We start from the raw sequence: 23964 nt of genomic DNA, 5'->3' as shown, positions 1-23964 counted from the left end.
AGATGTCCTCCACTGTTTGAAATGCCTCTGTGTTCCAGAGCAGTAAGGTGAGTAAGAGGAAAGTTCAGCAGTCACTGTTCAAGGATTCAGCACAGGGGTTAGGAAAGCTGAAGACCACCTGGAGGTTAATCTGTTGAGGGATGTGAAGGGCAACAAGAACCGTTTCTGTAAGTGTAGCAGTAACAGAAGAGAAGTCTAGGGAAAATGTGGTCCCACTGATGAATGGGGGCAGGGGACCTGGTGACAAATGACATGAAAAAGGCTGAGGTACTCAATGCCTTCATTTCCTCAGTCTTTACTGGTAAGACTGGCTTTCAGCAATGCCAGGCTCTTGAGACCAGAGGGGAAGTATGGAAGAGGAGACTTTCCCTCAGTGGAAGAGGAGAAGGTTAGGGAACATTTAAACAGATTGGGCAAAACAGAAGTCCATGGGCTCTGACAGGGTGCACCTTCAAGTGCTGAAGGAGCTGGTTGACATCATTGTGAGGCCACACCTGATTATCTGTGAAAGGGTGGGGTGACTGGGGGAGGTTCCTGAGGAGTGAAAGAAAGTAAATGTCGCTCCTATCTTCAAGAAGGGAGATCCAGGGAACTACAAGCTGGTCAGCCTCACATCAGTCCCTGTGCACATGATGGAGTAAATCCTGGAAACAGGTTTCTTGACCAGCCTTCTGCGATGAGATGACTAGTTCAGTGGATGAGGGGAGAGCCATGAATGTGATTCATCTTGACTTTAGCAAGTCTTTCAGCACTCTCCCCTATAACATTCTCAAAGACAAACTGCTGAAGAATGGGCTAGGCAAGTGGATAGTCAGGTGGACTGAAAACGGGTTGAACTACTGGGCTTAAAGGGCTGTGATCAGAGCTGCTGGGCTCTAAAGTATTATGATCAGTTGCACAAAGTCCATCTGGAAGATGATCTAGCCTGCCTGTCCTCCCTTGCCACCTCTAAGATCCATGGATGTAGGCTATCAGTGCTGTTCTGTGACAGCTTGAGCTCAGCTGCCCGCAGACCTCCAATGCTCTTGTGGCATGTGCTACCAGCACCTATCTCAGACTCATGCTGCAGTACTGTGACATTGCTCCAAAAGTAGGTAGGCTGTAAGAACGTAAACACGGCAGATTCTGCAAGTCCAGGTCCTGCATATGGAAGATAGGTTTGTGTGGGGTCTGTAATAAGACAACACAGTTTTCTTTCCATGTGGTGTTGGTGAGTAATGACCTTGAGCATAGGCTCCAGGCCTGTACCAGCAATAAAGTGTACAGAGAGAGAGAACTTTCAGCCCATATCCCTCTTCTGGGGCTGTGCAGAGGGAGAAAGCATGACAAAATGCACCACATGCTAAATTTATGGTGAAGTGTTAGCTTAAAGTACCTTCCCAGTTCCTGTATCTATTCCTTCAGATGTGAAACACTCTGAAGTCTGGCTGACTTACTCCTCCAAATCAGTGCTTTGCTTGCTTGAACTCTAGTAGCACATAAATAATCCCATTAGTATTTAATGCTTCTACAGCCTACTATGAGCTCTCTGAGTTTTGCCATTAATTCTTTTAGGTACAATATGCCAAGCAAGAAAGAAACAGACTTCACAAGGGAATTGCCTAAACTGGGGGATCCAAAACAGCACAAAATAAGAAACTGACAGGTGTTCTATCTCCTGTTATAATTTCAAGGACATTCTAGGTCCAGGAATTTGTTATCCTTGTTCCCTCCAAGGATGATCTGGTTGATGTTTGCCTGAGGGAGACACTGCATACAGAGGGATGCCCTGTGTTGCCAACTCTGAACCTGTTCTTTGCAGCATTGCAATAGTGGACATGCACTCTTCCTCATTTAGTGCTACTAATCTCTGGAGAACAGGACACCTTTGCTTTACTAGCTGTCCAAGAATCATTTTCAAAACTAGATAATCTTTTTTTCTTAAAAAAGAAAAAAAAATCTATTGTGAGTAATACATTCCAGTTCCCAGAGTTTTTCTTAAATGTGTATTTCATTCTAGTGACTTCTGACTCTGCTTTGGCCTGAAAATGCTTCCTAAGGTTCCTTTGCTGCAGTCAAACTACAAAGGTGTTTTTACACATCTGCCCAGAAGCAGAAACGACTCCTTCAACAAGTTCTATGTCAGGCATGTCTTACCTAAAATGGATCCTGACTCTGAGTAAAATAATTATCAACCTGTTGTATGGTTTCAGGATTGCAGCTTCTTCCTGTTCATTCACATGACTTGTTCAGTGAAAACTTTATCTCATGGCTTAACTTACACCTGACTGTGTTTCAGCAATGTCCTGTGGAGACACCTTTAGATTATATTTCTTAGATGGATGAGCCTGAGTGAAGGTTTGCACCCCGTTTACTGTAAATAATGTATATTAACTCTACTTGGCATACAGACAAGTGCGAATTCACTACACATGTCTACACTTGGACACAATAATTGCTGCTCCTTGCAAGATCTTGATAGCCTCTTGGTGTGGTGACAGGCACACAAGATTGTGTGATCCCTAAACATGATTTGTGGGGTGACTGTGCTACCTTGATGCATGCCATCTTCAGTATGGGCTCATTTGTTTCTTTTGGCCACAGTTCCTCTCATCTGCTGTTGCGGGGAGAGGATCATTCAGGTTTAGTGGATCCTGATGATTCCTTCATTAAGTGGTCTCTTTGACACGTCCAAAAACCTTTCCTGAGTTTCAGTATTTGGAAGGAACCAGGCAATGTAGTTCAGACTAGATTTCCAGCTCTTAACACCAGCTCTTAACTTAGTGTACTAATAAGCAATTTCCATCAGGTTGCGTGAGTGTACCATTGTTGTGAGATATTTAAAAACATAGATAGTAAATACACTTCTGTGTGCAATGCAAGGCAAAGAGAATTAGATCAAGTAAACTTTGTCCTTGACATTGGTACAAATGTGCTTTGTAGCACTTGAAAAGCAAATGATAACATGCTTGAAACAGCAAAACAGCATCTGGAGAAGTAAGAGAAAAAACCACTCAGAAACTAAGTTTGGAAAACACACTTTATGTAAGCTAACTGAAAATACGTAGTCAAGGTAGGCAGGGAGGAGCAGTATAAAAAAGCAGATGGGCAGGCCAGGAGGACATGCCACCTGCCACATCATTTAACATGAATTACACTCAGCATATTGTCTTTAAACGCTTTGTAAGGAAAGGACAAAAATCTTGCTTGACAATTTATGTCAGACATAAAGAAATCCATGTTCTGTCTATCAACAAAAAACTGAATAGGGTTAGAATCAAGTGAATATGGTTTTTGTTTTGATTTGAGTGGCCAGGTGATTTCTTGAAGAGAGACCCATAAGTTGAAGCAGAGGTTCCTGGGAAAGCAAGCAAATCACCTGAGGAAACTGGTTTTTCCCTGACAAGGCGATGTCCATGTTGGGTAACCTCCAAAGTAGGTCTATGCCTGTGCTTTATAGATGGGAATTCCTGACACAAGACAGCAAATTCCACATTTGGGCCTGGAAGGATGATGCTTTTCACCAGCATAGAAAAACTTTGACTGTAGGTGTCTGTTTTATTTAGCAGTTCATTGGGCTGTTAAAATGTTACCATGTTCAGCTCCACTGTCTTCAGAATCATGGCATGGAAGTGTCATCTAGGAATTTGAAATAGGCCCATGCCTTTGAATTTGAGGAACAATTTTGGTTCCTATGTGCAACATCAGTAGATCACTACTCACTAGAGTGTCTCCACTGACAGATTTTTGGCAACTAGATAGTCTACCAGAAGCGGCCAAGTAATTCCTGTAGCTAGACTGCTTTACAGCCTTAATAGTTTTAGACAAAGTGTTTAAGTACGTTCATTTGCCTTTGATCTTCATAGACTATCTAGAATTAGGCTTACATTTTATCACTTTCATATGTTTCTTGCTGCACTGAAGCCTCACTAAGCTAACGCTTTCTGAATTCTTGTTGCATTTTAATTATATATTTTTTGTTGATCTGTCAACACATCTGAGGGCGATCCAATAGTTTTTTTCACAGGAAGCACTAGGTGTTTTTTCACAGGAACACATGTACTTACAGACACAGACATACGTGTGTAGCCACAGAAGAAAATAAAGTTCTTTCAGTGCAGCATATTGTTGCCATTATGGTCCTGAAGGAGGGAGGATGTTAGCTTCTTCTCAAAGATCCTCTCTACTAGATTCTGAAACTACCACCTAAGGGAAAGCTCCTCCAGCAAAACCTTCTGAAACTAAACAAAAAAGGTCATAAAATCCAAACCCTTGGGCCTTGTGACTGTTATTCAGCTGTACTGAACCAGGGGCATCACTATTATTGTTTTTGGTATTGCAGGATTCCCAGCAGGAGAACTGCAAAAGCCTTTCTTTTGGGGAACAGAGTATCCTAGGTAAGTACTGCACAAGGGAACTTCATACACCTGGAAATGAGGAATAACAGGGAAAGGTATAGGAAATACATATAGGCAAATAAGAGGGTATGGAGAAGTAGGCTACGCTGCTGAAGACGACTAACAGGTAGTGCACAAGAGTACTGTCTTGTCCTTCTGCAGGGAAGGCTTGGCCCTTTGGTTGTGTGTTCTTCCCTGTTGCATCCTGCTTTTACTATTGAAAAAACAGTCTTTGAAAACTGCTGCTTTGTGCGATAACTTTTCTTACCCTTGGGAGCTGTATGTGTTGCTCTCGTCTTAAACTGATGACTGATTTCTCACAGGAATTGCTAATTAAGTGCACCTGAGTAGAAGTGTTTCAATGCTATAGCATGCAGATGCAGCAGTGTGCACATGGCAGGTATTAAAAGGCATTGTAAATCAGGTAACTAACACTTCCTGAACAGAAGTAAATACCCTGAGAAGCCATTTATTATCAGTTTATTATTCACTTTCTGCTAATATCTAAGATGAACAGCGGGCCTTCGCCTGTGCCTGTTGAGCTGTGTGAGGATCTCTCCATGTGTATAACCAATTGCCCGAGCAGGCCCATGTGCTACTGTAGCTGAGGAAGAGTAACTGTAAGTCACATATATTTAATTTTGAAAAATCACTGCTTTTGTGCAGTTCAATAACTTTCTATTTTAGGGCAGGATAAGACCATGAAAAGTTTCTGATGGCAGTTTCTGAAAATTATTTTGCAGTTATATAAAGCCAGTTACTGGTGAAACATATCCTTAATAAATCTTTGTTTAAAAATATAAAACTTTTAGAACATTTTGGGTTTGTCATCTTCCAATCTAGATGTGTCCTTGTAAACAGGAAATTTAGCAATATATCTAGAGACACATTCAATTTAGGAACAAATGTATTTGCATTCAAAGGTAATTCTTAGGAGCCAGGTGACTTTCTAAGTGTTAATAGGGGATAGAAGAAAGTCCTTTCTTGTTAAGGTGAACTTATTTTCTGCTGTGGTTATTGCAGACTTGTTTCCAGCTTTGCTTTCTGAAGAGATTTCTCTGTACCCTGACCTTCTGCCATAGTGATAAAATTGTGGTTCTTTCAAAGAATTATACTTTGCTCATTTCTCTTCTTTAAAGGTTACCTTAGCTTAAATTGGTTTTGCTTGAGTACGTATCAAAATGAAATTTAGCAAACAAATGTAGCTGTTTTATATCAGACAACAGATTGCTTTTGTCCTTGAAATATTCTGGATCTGTTTTCTGTCTGCTTAGAAGAAACAGTACATGGCACTGGAACAGAAAAATCATCAAAAAGTCATCAGCACTTGCTGGAAACCTGATTTAGCAAATATTTAACATTTAGTGGTGTTTTAGTGTCCAGTTCCAGCACAACCACTATAAAGCAATTGGATCTATTTACATAAAAGGGAAGCTAAGTTATCACTTTACATCTCAGTGCATGAAATAAAATACCATTCAAATGCCATCATTCATAGTTACGAGTCTTCAGTGACAGATATATTGAAATAGAGACTTCAAACTACCTGAGTTTATAGCTTTCTTACAGTCCTCTGAGCCTCCCCTGTCCCAGAAAGGTCCCCTCTAATATGTTGTCTAACCTGATGGGCTGCACCTAATGCCCTCCATCTCTGTCCAGCTGTGCCCCAGAAACGAAGAGCATGAACAGAGCTGGGAGTATTTCTGGCAAAAAATGGTTTTGAGCTGGACAAAATGCTGAAGGGGGTTCACAGGAACAAAGGCCAAAATTCACCCCAAACTTTACCCCGTTTTTCAGAGCTGGGAAAAACCCTAGGAGTGCCTGGGCAGCAGCCTGTTCTTTGTCCCTGCCACTCGTGGCGACCAAGAACCTTAGAGGAAAAATAAGATGTATTTAGTCATTGGTCTTATTGTTTTTTCTTGACCTCTTTACATGTTTTGTGCCATTGGTTTTATACTTCTCCAGCTGCAAAAGATCCTGTATAACCGCTTTACTTCAGTTGTGGAAAAACAAGTCTAATATAGTACATTTAATATGGATAATTATCACTGTGTGCTACACAAGATTACAAATTTGTCACAGGAAAGGATGGTATTTCCATTGCTGAAATGTATAATTTTAACCAGCATTTTTTAGTGAAGGTTTGAAATAGTACTGGGGGGGGGGGACGGGACAGGGGGGACAGGGGACGGGATGGGACCAAAAACAGTAGGGAAGATTTTATCACATGCAAATCACCTTTCAGGAGAGAAAAAAACAAAGTGAAGAATTATCATGGGAGTAGGGGGAATTAAATAATATAATCTTTTTTGGGCATGACTGAGATGAGCAATTAGCGTGGTATGGATCATTAGGTTCAGTAATAACATGTTACTTCAAAACCCTCTGCCTTTCTCCTGTTTCAATACAATGTGTTAGAAATACTATAAGCTACTTTGAAGTATGGCATCTCAATAACTGAAACAATTAAAATCACAGAGAACAACTTCACAAATGAAAGATTCATTTACTACATCACGTTGCCTCCACAATAGCCACTGTGTTTGATATAAAAAAGCCAGGAACCTTTCCCACTTTCATCCCTATTTCTCCCAGATGCATGTTTATTTGGATATAATGAGGAAAATATAATTAATTGTCAATCAGGAATACAAAATATTTCTTTCTATTCTGGTTCTCTGTTGCATTAGATCTGACTGTAGGTCATGTCCCATTCCTGTGCAGGTGCAAGGAAATTGTATGACCTCTCTTTTTAAAATGGAAGGGCGATGTTTAGTGCTTTGCAAAGTACAGTCAGTCATTTGCAAGTCTGTTTGTTGCATGCCAGTGAAGAATGATTGGAGCTGGCAAAACAGAAGCCCATTTCAGCTTTTGATCTACTTTTTTTTTGTGACTATGCTAAGAGAATAATTTCACCTATAACTTTGTCCTGTACTGAGTTAGAATATACACAATGCAGTCAGCTGAAGGAGACACTTTGGAGCTCATATAATGCTATAAAGGCATTCGGTTAGAAGAGTAAACCATCACAACGCTTTTTAAAGTTTTATATTAAAGATTGTTTTTAAACAAGTAAGAGTTTAACATTCAGACTTTCAACAACTTTAAGTCAAAATTGTGCAGGCATGATTTTTAGTCCCATTCCCCAGGCCACCCCCAGTTTAAATAAATAATTAAATTAAATCTTTCCTGAGGTAGAAACCTGTTTGATTCTTCTGTTTTCTGTCCTTTGATGCTCATGAGTGTGGACACTTTCTGAGGAAACCACCTCTTTGTGTTACAGGTCATTAAGCTATGGTGCCATAGGAGTAATTGTTGGCCATGAGTTTACTCATGGATTTGATAGCAATGGTGAGTATTTGTCCATATGCTGCTAACTTTTTTTAACAGAGTTGACAGATTAGAAGGCTGACTTGTATATGCTTTAGATTTTTTATTGTTTTGTTTTTTAACAATGATGAATAGTGTGAAAAAAATTATCAAGTTGTATTATTTTATTTATTTACATACAATCTTGCTTGTCTGAACCAGATTTTGTTTGGTAAGGAATGCCACAGGTTTGACACTTTTGGTTTATTCTGAATGGAAACTAAATTGACAACAGATTCAGAAAATCCTGGTTGGGGGGAATGGGAAAGGCAAAGGATAACTTCTGATTGATAAAAATGATTTCCAAGAAAACTCTTCATTTCAGTTTTGACTTTTTTTTCAAAAGGCAGTTACATACAAATATTACGAACAAAAGTGGAACAGAAAAAAATATTGCAAAATATTTAAAAATAAGAAAAAAAAAAAGAGCAAGGAAGAAGAAATGGTCTGAAAATGTCAAACTAACCATCCTGAAAAACTGGATGGAGAGGGACATTGCCACCATCTAACTTTGGCTATCTCAGTAAAGTGCTTTTTAAAACCAGGCTTGGGGGTGGGGTTAAGAGGGTGGGCAGAGAGAGAGAAAGAAACACAAACTTCCTCCTCCAGAGAGCAATTCCAAGTGTCTGACTGACAGCCTGCTCTGACTCACTGTCTAGATATACCTCTTTCCACTGAAAATATAGGGAGTTTAAGGAAAAGCAGGTTTCTAGCTCACTGCCTAACTAAAGTTAGGTTGCTTATGTTGCGTTACTTTGAATACCTTTTAAAAAATAAACAGAAAACCTTGTATCCTGTTGGCACTGCTCCACAACATTTTGTGTAAGCAAACACTCCTGAATGGCGAAATGTTTCTTCATAAACTCCCGTCTGCCCTACTACTTCCATATCCTACAGGTTATGGTATAGCAAGTACATCCACATATTTGAGTGGATATTTAGATTTGATAAACTTGGCTTCTGGAACTGACCTTCATTTGAGCATAGCATGGTTAAGAGACCCTGTTACAGAGGGTATTACAGCACTTGAGTACCAGCTGTTTTTTCTATCCTGCAGTGTGATGTGGAGGGCCTGGACTTAGTCTTCAGAGCTGACCCAATGTTCCTAAAGTCTGGCATTCAGGTCTTCTGTAGTCTCTTGTTGCAGAAAGGTAGACACAAGACATGTTAGGATTTTCTTCGAGAGCAGGTTTAGCTGCTGATGTGGATGCAACCTTGCTCTGTGATTTCATTCTTTGTTATGACTGCAGGAAAGAGAGGTAGGGAGCAGCCAGTAGACATGATACCAAGTACTGAAGCTGTTTTCTTTCATCTTTTTATTTCTTTATTTTTTCCCCATGTGTTGTCTTGTTTAAGATTACAAATTCCCTAGAGATGTATATTTGGAAGGTAAGAGCCTGGGCAAGAGATAGTGGTCTGCTTAGGGAAACAAATCTTAGGGAGAGTAGATACTCCCCTACAAATAAGTTGGAGGAGGGACCTGAGGCTGAATCTTCCATGAGCTATTGCTGTAACCATCAGCCCAGGGAGTGGGATGTATGCATTCTCCTTGCTTCCATGAACGGAGTTCAAAAGTTCTGGTTTTGCTCCAAGGCAAAAAATAGGAACTTCAGAAGTTTCTATGAAAAGGATTTTTTCCTGGTCAAGTGTATAATTAATAAATAATTATAATTAATAATATTTATTATATTAATTAATGTAAAATTATTATTAATAATAAATTAGGTTTGAAGAATCAAAGGCATATCGGCTGAGGATAAAAAATGCAATTATGCTTACAAGAAAGCTCATATGCCTCTTACATTATGTAATTACAAAATGTACTATAGCACTCATTAGTCATTACTATTTTATTCTGAAAATGGAAATTATGGCAATAAATAGAATGCCAGTTTTTCACCACTGACTTGAGTGTGATCAAGAGTTTTCTCACTACTCTTATCCATTATGTACACACAGTTGCATGAATACATTCACCTCTCATTTCTGTGCAGGTGATAGAATCCAAAACTGGAAAAGTATGGGGGGTTCTCCTACAAAAACATCTGTTTTCTTACTTTCTTTCTTTTTTAAGGTCGGAAATATGACAAAAATGGAAATTTAGACCCTTGGTGGACAACTGACTCTGAAGAAAAATTTAAAGAGAAAACAAAATGCATGATTAATCAATACAACAATTACTACTGGAAGAGAGCTGGCTTACATGTATGTAAAACATCAGTGACTGAAAGTGGTGCCTTACGAGTTTGATATATTTTTTTTTAAGTTATCTTTTTATAAATCCCAACATATTGGGATATTAGGCTACCAGCTTCATTTTTTTCACAACAAATCATTTTTTGAAGTGAATAATTGTGATAAAAATTGTCTGTCAGATTTGATCAGTCCAGTCAAATACCACTACCCACAGCCTGGTGACAGGGTTAAACCACTTCTCCTCTTCACGTCGTACTGGAATCAGAGGAAGAGGATAAAGCCGCTCAGCAGGGCCTGTCTAATTACTGTGAGCATGTTAAATGTCTTCTGAAGATGGGTTCCGTAATGAAATCTGAGCAGCCACTCTTTTTAAAAAGAAGAACATAATAGCGTGTTTTATAGATTCCTTTAGCAATTCTGCCTGTTATTCATGGCAGCTATAAATTGAATGCATAAACCCTACTTTATTTCATATTCAACTCTTGCTATTTCTTCCATGTGTGCATGCAGACTCAATTTGTATCTCAGATGAAGGGAGTATGATAGCAGTAGCTCACAGAAAAAGACTGAGAAAGAAAGTGCAAGGGAATGGTGCCTGTTTCATTGTCTATCAGAGTTATGGGCTTCTCTGAAAATGTGCACATTATGTAAGGGTCCAAAATGAAGGATAAACAGGATAAATCCCAAACCTTCTGAAATCAATGGCTAAAATTCCAGTAATGTTGGCTGGGACATGATTTTAGTCTTAATTTTCAGGATAAAACAGATACCCCTACCACCTTTACTTACATTTTGGAATCAGAAATACAAACGCATCTTTTCCTTTTAAGAATAGAGAGGTCACATTGAATGCTTAGCAATAATTTTAACACTTCCCTTAAACACTGTTTGTATTAATCTCAGACATAACAAGGCAGTATTATAGTCCAGTTTGAAGTCCAACAATTCAAAATTGAAGTACTTCATATAAGCTAATTTACAAATAAAAATTCTCAGGCTCATTCCTGATTATCTGTAGGACAAAAACTGTCAATATAAACATGCCACTTAAAGAAGGTCATTAAAACCTTTCCCGAGGATATGACTGAACCCTTCCCATGCTCCTGCCATTGGTGTGGCCATTTCCTTTACCTTCTATGGTGTCTTTTGAGATGGGGTAGATCTGAATTTGCCTTCAACCGTAGCTGTTGCCTTTGAAGTGCATAGATGGGCGTACTAGAGAGATCCTGTTACTCACAGCCTTGTCATCTGTAAGGCTTTTTTCTCCTATTTTCATGGGATAACCTAAAGCACTCTTTAGATTATAAGAGAAGAATCTTCATATTTTCTGCCATATTTTATAGTTTCTGTATGAAGAGCTATGCATGCAAAGAGCTACTTTTTGCCTGTCATTTACATCAATATTTGTACATTCTGCAGGAATTTTTACCCCTGTACGAATATTTTACATAAATCAAGAAACCTATTTACTCTTCTTTCTCATGCAGTTTACAATAAAAAAGTCTCCAGAAAAGAAGTGCAATGGAAGAAAAAGGGGATATAGAAATAGCTTCAGAGCGCAGCAATCACATAAAGTCATCTGATCAAATAAAGGGCTTATCATGGTTCCTGAGCCCTGTCATGAACTGTCTGCACAGAGCAGTCTCAGATACCTGACCCAGAGCTGCCTGAGATTGGCAGAAAGACTTCTTCCACTTATTAAAATGACCTATAGTCCAAGTGCCACTGCTAGGTTACTCTCATCTTACGCTCTAAATCAGTCTACTTCACAAGCCCACTGCAAGAAAAATGTATGAGTAGGTAGACCAGAAAAAAAGCCAGATGATGTATGTGTATGTTCCCTGGTGTCCCAGAATATTTTCTCCTAAAAACCTCTCGCCCACCTCCATCTCCAACCTCTTGAAGGGAGGGAGGGCTGGCAGGAAAGGGGTGTGCTTTCCTTTACTGCTCCCATTTCTTCTTTGTTACACCCTTGGATGTAACATTGGACTGAAGGTATCAAGCAAAACACCTTGGGTCCAATCCGGGTGCTCATCTTCACTGAGTGGTGGGGCTGTGCACACATACCTGGGTATCCCATAGGTCCTTTTACCTCTTCTGCCCCATTTCCCCCTCTTTTACCATCCTTACACTAAGGTGGGTCCTGACGCCAACTCCCCTATACCCATCCCTGCTGCATGGGGCAGCCTGTTGTCAGAGGATTTGCAGGACAGCATTGACCTTCAGAGCTCTGCTCAAAACTGTGCTCAATTACCATGTTCATTCCAGGCTCAGTAGAGAGTAAAACTGCTTAATTACAAATACAGTTTGGTAACACTAGGACCCTAGTAGGCTGGGTGATCGGCGATAATGCTGCACTTGCAGAAATGAGGGTTTCTTCATAATGATATTGGACTTAGTAATACCAGGAGACTGGCTTCTTCAGAAAGTTTAGCACTACTGCTTGCAATATATTCTTGTTGCTATTGCTCTTGCTCTTGGAATCAATACTGGGGAAAAGCAATGTGAATATCCTTTGCAGATATTTTTAGAGTACTGAATATATTATCAATTTCAATTCTGTCTCTGACATTTTTTAATTACGCTGTTTCATGATGTGACTTAAAAGTTATTTCAGCATGCCAGTAGTATATAAAGAGTTATGTAGAGAAACAAATATAACCTTTTAGGTAAAAATTTAAGAAAGGGACTACTGGATCTCATATGTAACCAGAGAAAAACAGTCTTCAGGGGAAAATTATTGATGATCAGATCAAAGATCAGGGACAGGATTCTTGAGTGTATTTTATCTACTACATTTTGTGCTACAGAAATCTAGGACTACAGCCAGGATAACTCATCACAGAGAATTGTTTACTGACAGTTTTCACATTGAAACCCACTTTTCTTTACCAGAGCTATGATGGTTGAAATTGGCTGTGGTCATTCTCGCCTTGTTTTATTTTTTCCCGTTTCTTGAAGTTGATCAAGAAGGAAGTTCAGAAAAAGGTCAAATGACTGATGTTCTTTCATTCTGCCAGGTGAAAGGCAAGAGGACTTTGGCAGAAAACATTGCAGATAATGGAGGTTTGAGAGAGGCTTTCAGGGTAAGTAGGTTAAAAATATCCGAAACACAGTATTATTTAAAAAAAAAAAAAAAAAGAAAAAGCTGTGGTTAGGCTCCATGTTGCTGAAAGGCACTTAGTATCTCTCTCTTATCAGGCATACAGGAGATGGATTACAGAAAAGCGGGGAGGGGAAGAAGAGCCTTTACTGCCAGGCCTTGAGTTCACACACAACCAGCTTTTCTTTCTGAGTTATGCCCATGTGAGTATTACAAATGTGTTTCGAGTCCCCTTCTATTAACCTGCACAATGTACAGTTCAGAGACAAGACTGCTTCATTTCAACAGTCTACGCCAGCCAAACCCAGACTTTTATGGGTGGAAGCAGAGACTTCTCTTCCCAGGACTATTATTTCTTTTCTCTTTCTTTGTCATCATCTATCTAGCCATGGTTTCAGAACTGTTGAAATTATTCTGTTTTGCACAGTGTTGTCATGGCAGCTTGCTTTCCTCTTGCTGTTTACCTCTGCTGCAAGGCTCTTCTTGCACATTATTGACTCCTTAACCTCTTTCCATTTTAGCCTCCCAGTTTTCTGATGCTTGCCATATGCAGCAGTTTCTGACTGCTTCCACCACAGACTCCTGTGGCAAATGTACCATCACCATTCATCACGGAGCAGGTTGTTCAAGGAAATTAAGCAGCAGTGAAGAAAATCTTAGTTTATTTTTTCCCATCTTTTTTTGCTGTGCACTAAATAAGCTGTATTAAAACTTTGATAAGAGATGTGAGCTTTTTATAAAAACATGTAGAACAAGGGAGAGAAACAGAAATTATTTGGTTGAGAGAGTTGGGACAAACACTCTGTATGAAGAGTAGAAGTTGGGCGATAAAACTTTTCCCACCAGTTGAAGAAATGAATAATCTAAACTGAAGAAACAGAACCCAATGCAACCAATGCAACTAACCCTGGCTGAAAATAATCTCTCTGCTGAGAGTCAGTGTAGCAGTGTATGGGTGTATGGCCACTTAAGTTTGACAGTGTTGACCAATGAAAAGACTCCACTTCAGTCATTTATGCTGAGTAGAGTTTCACACTGTGTCAGTTTTTCTCCAGGAAAACTTTGAAGCCATAGGGAAGATCTGGGGGCCTTACAGGACCACTGCAGGGATTGCTCATCCAGTGGACCCTCTGAGGGGAGGAACATGCACAGTAAGAGCAGTTTATGCCAGGTACCCTTGAGCTCAGCTTGTTTCCACAGAGTTTAAGACACTCAACAGACTCATTCAAACTGCCAGGGCTGTCTTCAGCCAGACAAAAGTTCACATATCCTATGGGTAGCCTGGCTGAGCTGGCTTTGGCTGGGATAGAGTTAGTTTTCTTCACAGTAGCTAGTACGGGGCTGTGTTTTGTTTGTGTGCTGAAACAGTGTTGATAACGCAGGGATGTCTTCGTTACTGCTGAGCAGTGCTTACACAGAGCCAAGGCCTTTTCTGCTTCTCGCCCCACCCCACCAGCAAGCAGGCTGGGGGTGCACAAGGAGCTGGGAGGGGACACGGCTGGGACAGCTGACCCAAACTGACCAAAGGGCTATTCCACACCATATGGCGTCATGCTCAGCATATAAAGCTGGGGGAAGGAGAAGGAAGGGGGGATGTTTGAAGTGACGGCGTTTGTCTTCCCAAGTAACGGTTGCACGTGATGGAGCCCTGCTTTCCTGGAGATGGCTGAGCACCTGCCTGCCCATGGGAAGCAGTGAATGAATGCCTTGTTTTGCTTTGCTTGCGTGCGCAGCTTTTGCTTTTCCTATTAAACTGTCTTTATCTCAACCCATGAATTTTCTCACTTTTACCCTTCCAATTCTCTCTCCCATCCCACAGGACGGGGAGTGAGTGAACGGCTGGGTGGTGCTTAGTCGCTGGCCAGGGTAAAACCACAATACTGGCTTAAAGGATTTTGTTGATAGGAAACATTTCACACAGGTGCATAGGTAAGGTAGGAGCTGCTTAAATAAGATTTTTCATGCAGTGGATACAGCATAAGGGGGATTATTTAGTTATGCAGAATTCCCTCTAGCCTGTTTTGTGCTCAGTTGCAATTAGGAATAGTGAATTACAGACCACTGATGCAACTTGGAAAATGTCTAATTTCAAAAGAAACTGACATTCCAACATGGGACAAATGTGTCAAGTAATATAGCTGCAATTCTAGGGATGATGATCACCATTATGTGTACCTTTTATACACATTATATAGCTTTGAGACCAAGAAATATGCTTGGTAACTATTAAGGCATGAGATTCTTCATCACAAGCTGAAAAGCAAGCTACAATTTCAGAGAACCTCAAAAAAAGAACAAGTAAAGTAGCAGTGATTAGATGATGGGAATGAGTGGGTGGAGGCTGGATCCATTAAGGGATCTGAAAACCAAAAGAACATACCAACAGAAAACTGCAAGTTAACAAAGGTGAAACAAAGTAGGAGTTTGTGGTGTCTTTCCATCTTGTGCATTCTGTAAGTAACAGGCATCTTAAGAACAGTGACATTGCATTCTACTTTACTTCCAAAGTCATCCCAGATAATGTGCCTATTTCTGCTTTTTATCTTTTATTAGGTAAGATGCAACTCCTTTAGACCAGAATCTGCAAGAGAGCAAATACATGTTGGAGCTCACAGCCCTCCTGAGTTCAGGTAATGCAAATAATATATTTACTCAGCATACATACAGAATCAATCACTGCAGCACACAAGTGCAGAAATTTAGCATGTTAAGAGGGGTTTAAGAGCAAACACAAAATTGGACTCTACTCTTGGCCTAGATTGAAATTGAACTGTTTTTATTAGTTTATCTTTCACTATTACAAATACAAATGCTCTTCTGTAAAAATGAGGGGTTTGCATCTACTTTCAAAAGCAGTTGAACCAGAATACACTCTGATCCCTGTGATGTTCTATAATCATGGCCTAAGCACCAAAAATGCCTAATCTATCGCTTTTTTTCAATGCAATTCTACTTTAGAGAACAATGAATATTAGGAGGGTCCTTGATTGAATCTGCCTGAGTAAATTTAAAAGCTTTAAAGTGGGTACCTTGAATTATATTGATAATGCAAAGCAAAACATGCCCTGTAAGTTCAGTTCAAGACTGAACTCTTAGTTGCCCTTCCAGAGACACTTTGCTTGAAGGAGCTGTGGTAGAACAGCCGTAACAGCATGTCTGTGCTGTCTCTTGAAAGTCATCCCACGGACTCTCCTGACCACAGAGATGCCTGTACCTCGAGAAGGAAAGGCTGGAAAAGGAGGAAAGTTTCAAGACTTCATAAAAATTAGGAAGCCAGAGTTTATTTCTCTGCTTCTCCACAGTTTGTGTGACCAAGAGCAAGTTTTTTTTTGTTGGGATTCATGTCATTTGTATTTACTTAAATAAGAAGGGTGTGTTTGTCCTCAGTCAAGAGCTACATTACCTCTGTATTTGGGGGAAGGATGTTAACTCTACAAGCTGATTCATAATGTAGGTGTCTCCAATACTTGGGATTAGTTGCCTTCTGGAGATTCCTACCACTTTCTGTTGACTAAAGAGGGAGTTGGGATCCCACCTTCTCCATGGCTTAACTTAGGTGATATGAGCACCCTTTGCCTCAGTTCTCTCTTGGTAAAGTAAAAATAGCAACACTGCCTTCACAGGGGAGTTGTGTGGTTGCTTCATAGGTACTCTGACATGTTCCCTCGACACAGCCACGCCAAAGCTGAAGATATAAACATGGTATGCATAACACACCTTGGGCTACTTATAACCAGAATGGGTTAAGAAATAATGGAACTGGGAAAATTATTATACAAATTTAATATAAGTTAGCATTGCAGATGTGCATGCTTGGTCTTCGTAGACTTCTATATTCTGCATTTAAACCTGTTACACCAGCTAGCTAGAGTAAAACTGGTGCAGTATGCAAATCTGCATGCTTTTAACAATTGAAAATACATCATGACAATAAGGACAGGAGTATCAGGCTGATCTTCAGCCTACAGAGCTAATTTTTTTTTTTTAATTCCTACCCTTGTTAAGATTTTTGTTAAATAACCATCCCTTACTTTTTAAAGTCCTCAGACTTATTTACCTATATGTATACCTAGATATTCTGAATCATTACATAGCTACATTCCCATGAGATAGTGTAAATCACAAAATATACTGGGAAGCCTGGGGACAGAGTATTCATGAGGAAAACTCATGAAGGAATCTGGCTAGGATAGAAACTTCCAGAGAAGATTAGTTGAATTTGGGGTCTAGAAAATACAGATAAAAGGTTTTATTAGTTTTTATGTGAGATACTCAAAACAGGCTTCTGTTTCAGACCTGAAGAGAAACTGTGGTACTTGTCTCTTCTTGCAAATCTCATCAGCTGGACTAACAAATTATATTATCTCTTTCCCCTAACTTTGCTTCATTTATGTTGAAGACCATTACGAATTTAACAGCAGTACAGCTAGTTTCAGCATTGAGAGCTATTTCTATGCAAAAAGCCCGAACAGTCCTTTTCTAAATAATTATAAAAATTAAACCTAAAGATATTAGAAATAAGCAATACCTATCCTGAGCATAGGTGTATGCATCTGAGCTAGTCACCCCAGGTTCTCTTCACAGGCAGAAAAGAATAGGTGTTTTGAAAGTGCGTGTGTGTATATATGTGTGTGGGTATATATATGTAATCCTTCTGTAAGCGTTAAATGTGAATTACTTAGACTCTGCAAGTACATGTTTCTGATCTTTTTATTGACTGCCAAGGGAGCCCAGAGTGACCTGTTCAGGGAAAGGGGTCTGTACTGTAGTTCAGTGGGGTGAAATCCAGACAGCCTACTCTGATTCCACAGTTAATGTGTAGCAATATCAAACCATGGGTAGAAAAGTCATGTGCATAGACACATTAAGATCTTTTGCTGGCAAGATTATGGTTTTATTTATTTTCAGTTGGCAGATTTTCAGTATTAGCCTGTGTCTTCACTATTTTTGAGTGTGGGTTTCAGAGTGAAATCCCTGGCATGGCAAGCAGAACTCCACCAACTTCCGCAGCAGCTCTGCATGAGCAGCTGTTGTTGTTCCAGTCCTTGAATATGTATTTGTGATGTTTTTACAGTAAAGCTGTATATCTTATTTGAAGCCTAACATCATTTTGTAATTCTCCCTACAAAACTGACCTTTAGTCATTTTTGCACCAGCTGACTGCAAATTTTCTTACCCACAGAAAGTCTAATCAATGTAATAAGAATGTTTTCTACCATGCTGAGCTATGCTGAGAAGCTGATTTTCTGCAATGGAGAAAAATGCCTTCCCACTGCATAACAAAGAGGGTGGAAAGGCATACAGTTAATATCTCAGTAGATACCCCTCTGCTTTTAACTCGGGATGCTCTTTAATACCATTGCAATTTTCAGTTAGTAAATTCCAAGATGCTTAAAATCGTAGGGAAAATCAGCAGACAACACAATCCCAGTCTGGCAATGGTAAAATAATAATTTCTGACAGCATGAAATAATACTGAAATGAAAGCAGGAGCCAAGGATGACTGCATACAAAGAGCGAGCTCTTTCCCTACGCCTGCCTGAAGGTGCCAGTCTGCGAGGCAGACACATTGTCTAGCTTGTGTGAGGCAGGGATGTGCTGTTCTTTCAGTATCGCACCATCTGTGGTGGAAGCAAGAGAGCTTGGGAGCTGGTCAGGGCAGAAGCCTCAGAAAATGTATTTCCAAACTATCAGAGTTGTTGAAATGCTCATGGGTGTAAAGCTGAGCTGGCCAGTGAGAGAGGCTCTGCCTCACACACACATGCACCTGCCCAGCTTCAGGCTGTGAAGTCCCAGGAGCCAGCATGTGTGTATGTGGGTGGGCAGAGGGTGTTTTTACAAGAATCTGGCTGGCATGAGCCAAATCAAGTCACTTCCAGCCCAAACACGTGGCTTCATGCTCCTGCCTGCTGGGCTGCAGCAGTTTGGCAGCTGCTGGAAGAAGAACTCCACCATGAAAGACTATCACTGGTCCACCTTTGCTGCCAAGGGTCGGCTTAGAAATTTGTTCTAAATGCCATAGTATCCACAAACTGCAATTCATTTTGGTTGAGTTTCTAGCAAAGTAAGATGCTTCTCAAAGCACGAAATGAAACAAGATTGTCTTCACATAAATTTAAAAACAGAATGCTTCTCCTGAACTTTTTGGTTTTATTTGTAGAAAAATGACGTGGGAAGCCTGAAAATTCAACCTGAAGTGAACACACTGAAACACTTGCAGGCCTGTAGTGTTTAACAAAAGACAATCTGCGCATCGATCACTTTTCTCTTTGCAGAGTTATCGGTGCCATGAGCAACTTTGAAGAGTTCCGTAAAGCTTTCAATTGCCCAACAAATACGACGATGAACCGAGGGGTGGAATCCTGCCGGCTGTGGTAGACGTCCCTTCCAGGTCTTCTGTCAAGGTCTGCAAGGTCAGCTGCTGCACCTGAGCTCAAGCCCACTGCTAGAGTTTCAGAATAACATTCTGCAGTCTGGAGAGGGGTTACTTCAAATGCATCTTCCTTATCCATGCTGATAACCTGTGTGGAACTAATCACTCTCTATCCAGAGCCTAAAAACTTTTGAAATAAGAGAAGCTGATAGGTCTTCTTTAGTAATAATTTAAAAAAGGAACTCTTTTTATTCATAAAGCTACTACTGTTCATCTGGAGTTGCATTGCTGTTGATGGGTAACTGCCATTACAAATTCTAATTCCTGATTTATAACCGAGCAAGAGGTAAAAGTTAAAATCCAGTTTTAATCTATTGCTCTGCAGGAGTGCTATACAGAATGTTCCCACACAAAATTCATTCTTTCTGGATGAAGAAATTCATGAGACCTGCTATAAAGCCAGCTCTGATCTGCTGTGTGATACAGCATTTTCATAACTTAAACTGTCACTGCCCAGCACGCTATAAATGATGTTGCATGGTGTAAAGATACAAGACTTTATATAAATTCAGTTTAATATGCCAGGTTAGTGCCTCAGGTTTTAGAACAATTCCAAGCTGAGAAAGGACCTCATGGCTTCCATGTGCTAGGACTAAACAGAAAGGATACTTGTCAGATCCTGGCCTCTTCTAATTTTAGAACAGCTTATGGTAAAAATCAATGTATGGTGAAAATCAGAGGCTTGCAGAGGGAATTCCCAGCACCATGATACTCAGAAATGTTATGGCACTTATTCCAGTTTACAGTGTGGGCAGTTTTTTTCCCCAAGGGTTCATTTTTACCTTGTGCTGAAGGTAGCCTCACCTACATTTATTTTTAAGCCTGAAATACTATACCAGTTTTAATTTAGGGATTTCTTAGTGTCTGGGTCTTAGAGAGGAATGTAAGTAGTGTGTATGCTTGTCCTCACGTTCTGGGCAGGGCAGGGTGACGTGACTTTAAGGAAAGAAGACTTTGTGACTGAAAAACAGAGTATCAACAGCATTTAACTTGTCTGGATAAAAAGAGAAATTCAGGAATAAAGAACTTTTAAATATAGTATACACACAGGCCAGTTGAGTTTTTAATTTGATTTCTAATAATATTAATTAAAAAAACATTTTATTGCAGCAGAACAACTTTAACACATAACTATTACTAAGGCAGGGGGAACAAAACAGCTCTTTCTTCCCCAACAGAAAGATATCTATTTAATGGGTATTTATTTATACCTTGTGCATTAATTCATTTTTACACGGTCAAATTGTTTCAAATGGGGAGAGAGTTTCTTTAGACCAATTTAATTACTGTAAATCTATATATGTGTCTCTATGTATATACTTTATATATATATACAAAAATATATTAATTCTTCTATTTGCTTAAATTTTATTTTATCAGTATAGAAATGTTAGTAAGAGAAACTTTTTTTACAAGGATTGGTCAAATATTTTCCAACAGTCAAGGTAAAGGAAGGTTCAATAGAAGCTAAGATTTTGCAAATGGGGTTAGTTTCCTATGTTTCTTTATAAAGAAGAGAGACATCATGGAAATATAATTTATGGAAGGAAACTGGCCTTCAAGCTACCTTCCAGAGAGAAGGAAGCTGAGACTCCTGAACTCAAGGCACAGTTGCCACTTCTTAGAAACAAAATATTATGTTTTGGGACCAGGACTTTCTTTTTTCACTTTTTCCCTGAAAAAGTAAAATCTTCTTAAGAGGAAAAGCACTTTTGCTTCCTTCAAGCCAGCTCTATTCCTGAACTCCGTGGATTACAGTTTGTCATTTGAATTGCCACTACTAAATTTTTTTTTCCTGGAAATACTGTTCACATAAACTGTTTAGATGTCAGTATTTTCATAGAGACTTTCCCCAAACAAGCAGGTATGCATCTTGAGCAAAGTGATACTCTTTGCCTACTAATGGGGAATTTCCTTAGCAAATTGAGTGCTGTACTGAATTAATTCCTGTGCTCCTATGAGCAGTGACATGACTTGATGTTGGCTGTTTTTGGTCAATAGCACTAAGTTCAGGGGTAACATCCTGGCCCCATTAAAGGTAGTACCGATACGGTCGTTGTCCTCAGAAAAGTCAGGACAACAACTCAAACACTTATCTAAAGTCTAAATTACTGGACTATGCAAAGCCGATTTCGCAACAGTCAGCTTCGAGTTTTCTAATTTTATCTCTCAGGTCAGAGATGCATTTACCAGGGATCCTCTCTCATGGCTATTTTCCAGTGGGACAGATTCCTTCATTTTGTGGTTTATGGGATTGTTTCTCTGTACTGGATAGCGATTTCTTCTGAAATGCCTGATGTTCGCTGCCGTAAATGCTGCTCTTGCTGCTCTTGCTGGGCTTGGATTTTTCATGTTTAATACCAAGGATTTTTGAACTGTGGTAAACATTTTCTCAACAGCACAGGAACCACAGCAAAACTGTGTAATCCTTACTCGGGCATCTCTTGCAGCAGGCAGTGGGCCAGGTCCTGGGATGGGGGGACAGTAAGGAGCTGGAGGGTTTGGGGGTGATGCACTAGGAGGGAGGAAGAAAGGGCATGGCCAGATTTTGGAACTTGGTTTTAGCAGCTGAGAGGGGGCCTGTGTGTTCCCAGAAAAGCCAGAAGTCCTTGCTGCTGACCAGCACATTCATCGGTAGCATCCAAGCTTGAGAAACCCTGGCTGTTGACTCAGGTTTTCAGTACTTTGGGCTTCAGTCTTGCATATGCCTGTGGGAGGATCCCAACCTGCCTTGCTTGCTCACTTTTTACCTCAAGCCAAAGAGCTGATAATGCAATTTACAGTTCACTTTGAAGTCAGCTATTTAGGTACCAGTTGGAAAGCAAAGCAGAAGGTAATTAAACGCATTCTTAAAACTTGGTCACCAAAGACAGCTAAAGCATAGCAATGGTTTGTGAGGTCTTGTCCTACTGCCTCCATTTTATCAGACTCCCTGGCCCTGCTTTGTTTTCACATTGTGCCTCCTGGGTCTATGGTAGCAATGTCTTGCTGCATTGCTGCGAGGCTCACCTATTACATCTATGCAAACAGATCCTTCATCATATATATTCTTCTCCCAGAGCTTTTAAATTGGTATTTTTTTTTTAATTGCCAGTAATTATGTCAACACTCTTTTTCCTTTAAGCATATTGTGAAATGTTTCTTCCTGTTGGGTCAGTAATCTTCTCTTCCAGTGATCAGGTAGGGAAAGAACACCTATAAACAGATCATTTTTACCTATGTAAATTTGGAGATATTTTCTACTGTGTAGACATAAAGAAACAATCCCTACTCCTGTCCCACATCCCCTTCTTTGGGTCCTGAAAATATGTAAACCTTTGTAAAGCCCAACCCTGAAAACACTAAAACACCACCTTATACACTGTGAGTATTGCTGCTGATCGCGTTGTGAAACAGTGAGCTTTAAGCACAAGTAGCTCTCTGAAAATGCAGCTGTGCTGTTCACCTGTGTAAACTGCTTAGGTGTGTAAATGATGTCCCAGCTGGGTCTGGATGCCGAAGGACCAAAAAACCCAGCTGCATTATACAGCTCTGCCTTGTGTTCTGTGCAGGGAGACTTCAGCATTCTTTATGTAGGTACACTATTATAGCTCTCAATGTTTGAATTATTTATAAAATAATCAAGTGGTATAACTTTTCATTGAGTATTATTCAACAAATTACGTGCTTAGAAGTATATCTCACAGCAATGTTTTATATATATCTGTCTGTAAAGAAATATTAAAAGCTTGATGACTCAAAAGGCAGAACTATAGTGAGTTTTGTGTTTATGTCTTTTTAATCTGGAGCTTTATTTTGCTAGTTGCTCTATTGTACTTTTTAAATTTTCTTCTTCCATATTATGTTGATAGACTTTTTAAAGACACCTGTATTAGCCAATAAAAGCCAAAGTGATGAAGAATTTTCCTGTGCTTGCAGTATGGCAAAAGCTGCTTGGCCTGTCACTGTCCATCTCTACAATGTTACCTCTGTAATATATCGTCCTTATAAACTGTAATAAAGAGCATAAAGGCATGGCCCCAGATTCTTGAGGCTGCTGTTTACTGCTTGACAGCCCAAGAAAGACCTCCTCTCTCAGACTCATCTAGCCATCTTCAGCCAGAGTTTATTAAGTTCCACTTGCCCCCACTAATCTGCTGGAGGCAATTAAAATGAACACAGGATGAGCTACTGTGGACAATGGCTGGGTGCTGCAGAAACTGCAGAAGGGCAGGTGGCAGAGCTATCCCAAGCAGAACCCACCAGAGCATAAGAAGAGGTGGGAGAAGATCAACCTGCCTGTCAGACTCACTCTTCTCCTCTTGCTTCAGTCCATTCCTGTCTTGGCCTGCCCTTTGTAGCCTGCCCCGTTTTTCAATTGCTTTTAAGAGATTTCCAGAAGTGTTTTCAATAGGATAACCCTAGTGCCATGACCGAGTTTGAACTGTGTCTCAGAGATGTCGCTTCCCATCTGGCACAAAGGAGACTGGTGTTCTGCCTTCCCAGGC

General features: G+C 40.0%; 1 protein-coding gene across 1 annotated transcript in view; it reads left to right on the top strand.

Moving 5' to 3' along the window:
* Positions 1-23455, top strand: part of PHEX (phosphate regulating endopeptidase X-linked) — a 115112-nt gene extending 91657 nt beyond the window's left edge. Inside the window, exons 16-22 of the mRNA XM_064474226.1 lie at positions 4322-4376; positions 7660-7727; positions 9820-9950; positions 12962-13027; positions 13143-13247; positions 15598-15674; positions 19320-23455. Of these exons, the coding sequence (XP_064330296.1) occupies positions 4322-4376; positions 7660-7727; positions 9820-9950; positions 12962-13027; positions 13143-13247; positions 15598-15674; positions 19320-19422 (605 nt within the window). The 3' untranslated portion in view covers positions 19423-23455. The remainder of the gene's footprint in view (positions 1-4321; positions 4377-7659; positions 7728-9819; positions 9951-12961; positions 13028-13142; positions 13248-15597; positions 15675-19319) is intronic.
* The last annotated feature ends 509 nt before the right edge of the window (positions 23456-23964 follow it).

This window comes from Phalacrocorax carbo, chromosome 1 (assembly GCF_963921805.1).
Source record: "Phalacrocorax carbo chromosome 1, bPhaCar2.1, whole genome shotgun sequence".
In the NCBI taxonomy this organism is placed as follows: Eukaryota; Metazoa; Chordata; class Aves; order Suliformes; family Phalacrocoracidae; genus Phalacrocorax; species Phalacrocorax carbo.
Note: the sequence above shows the minus strand (reverse complement) of the source record. Positions and strands in the feature narration are given on the sequence as shown.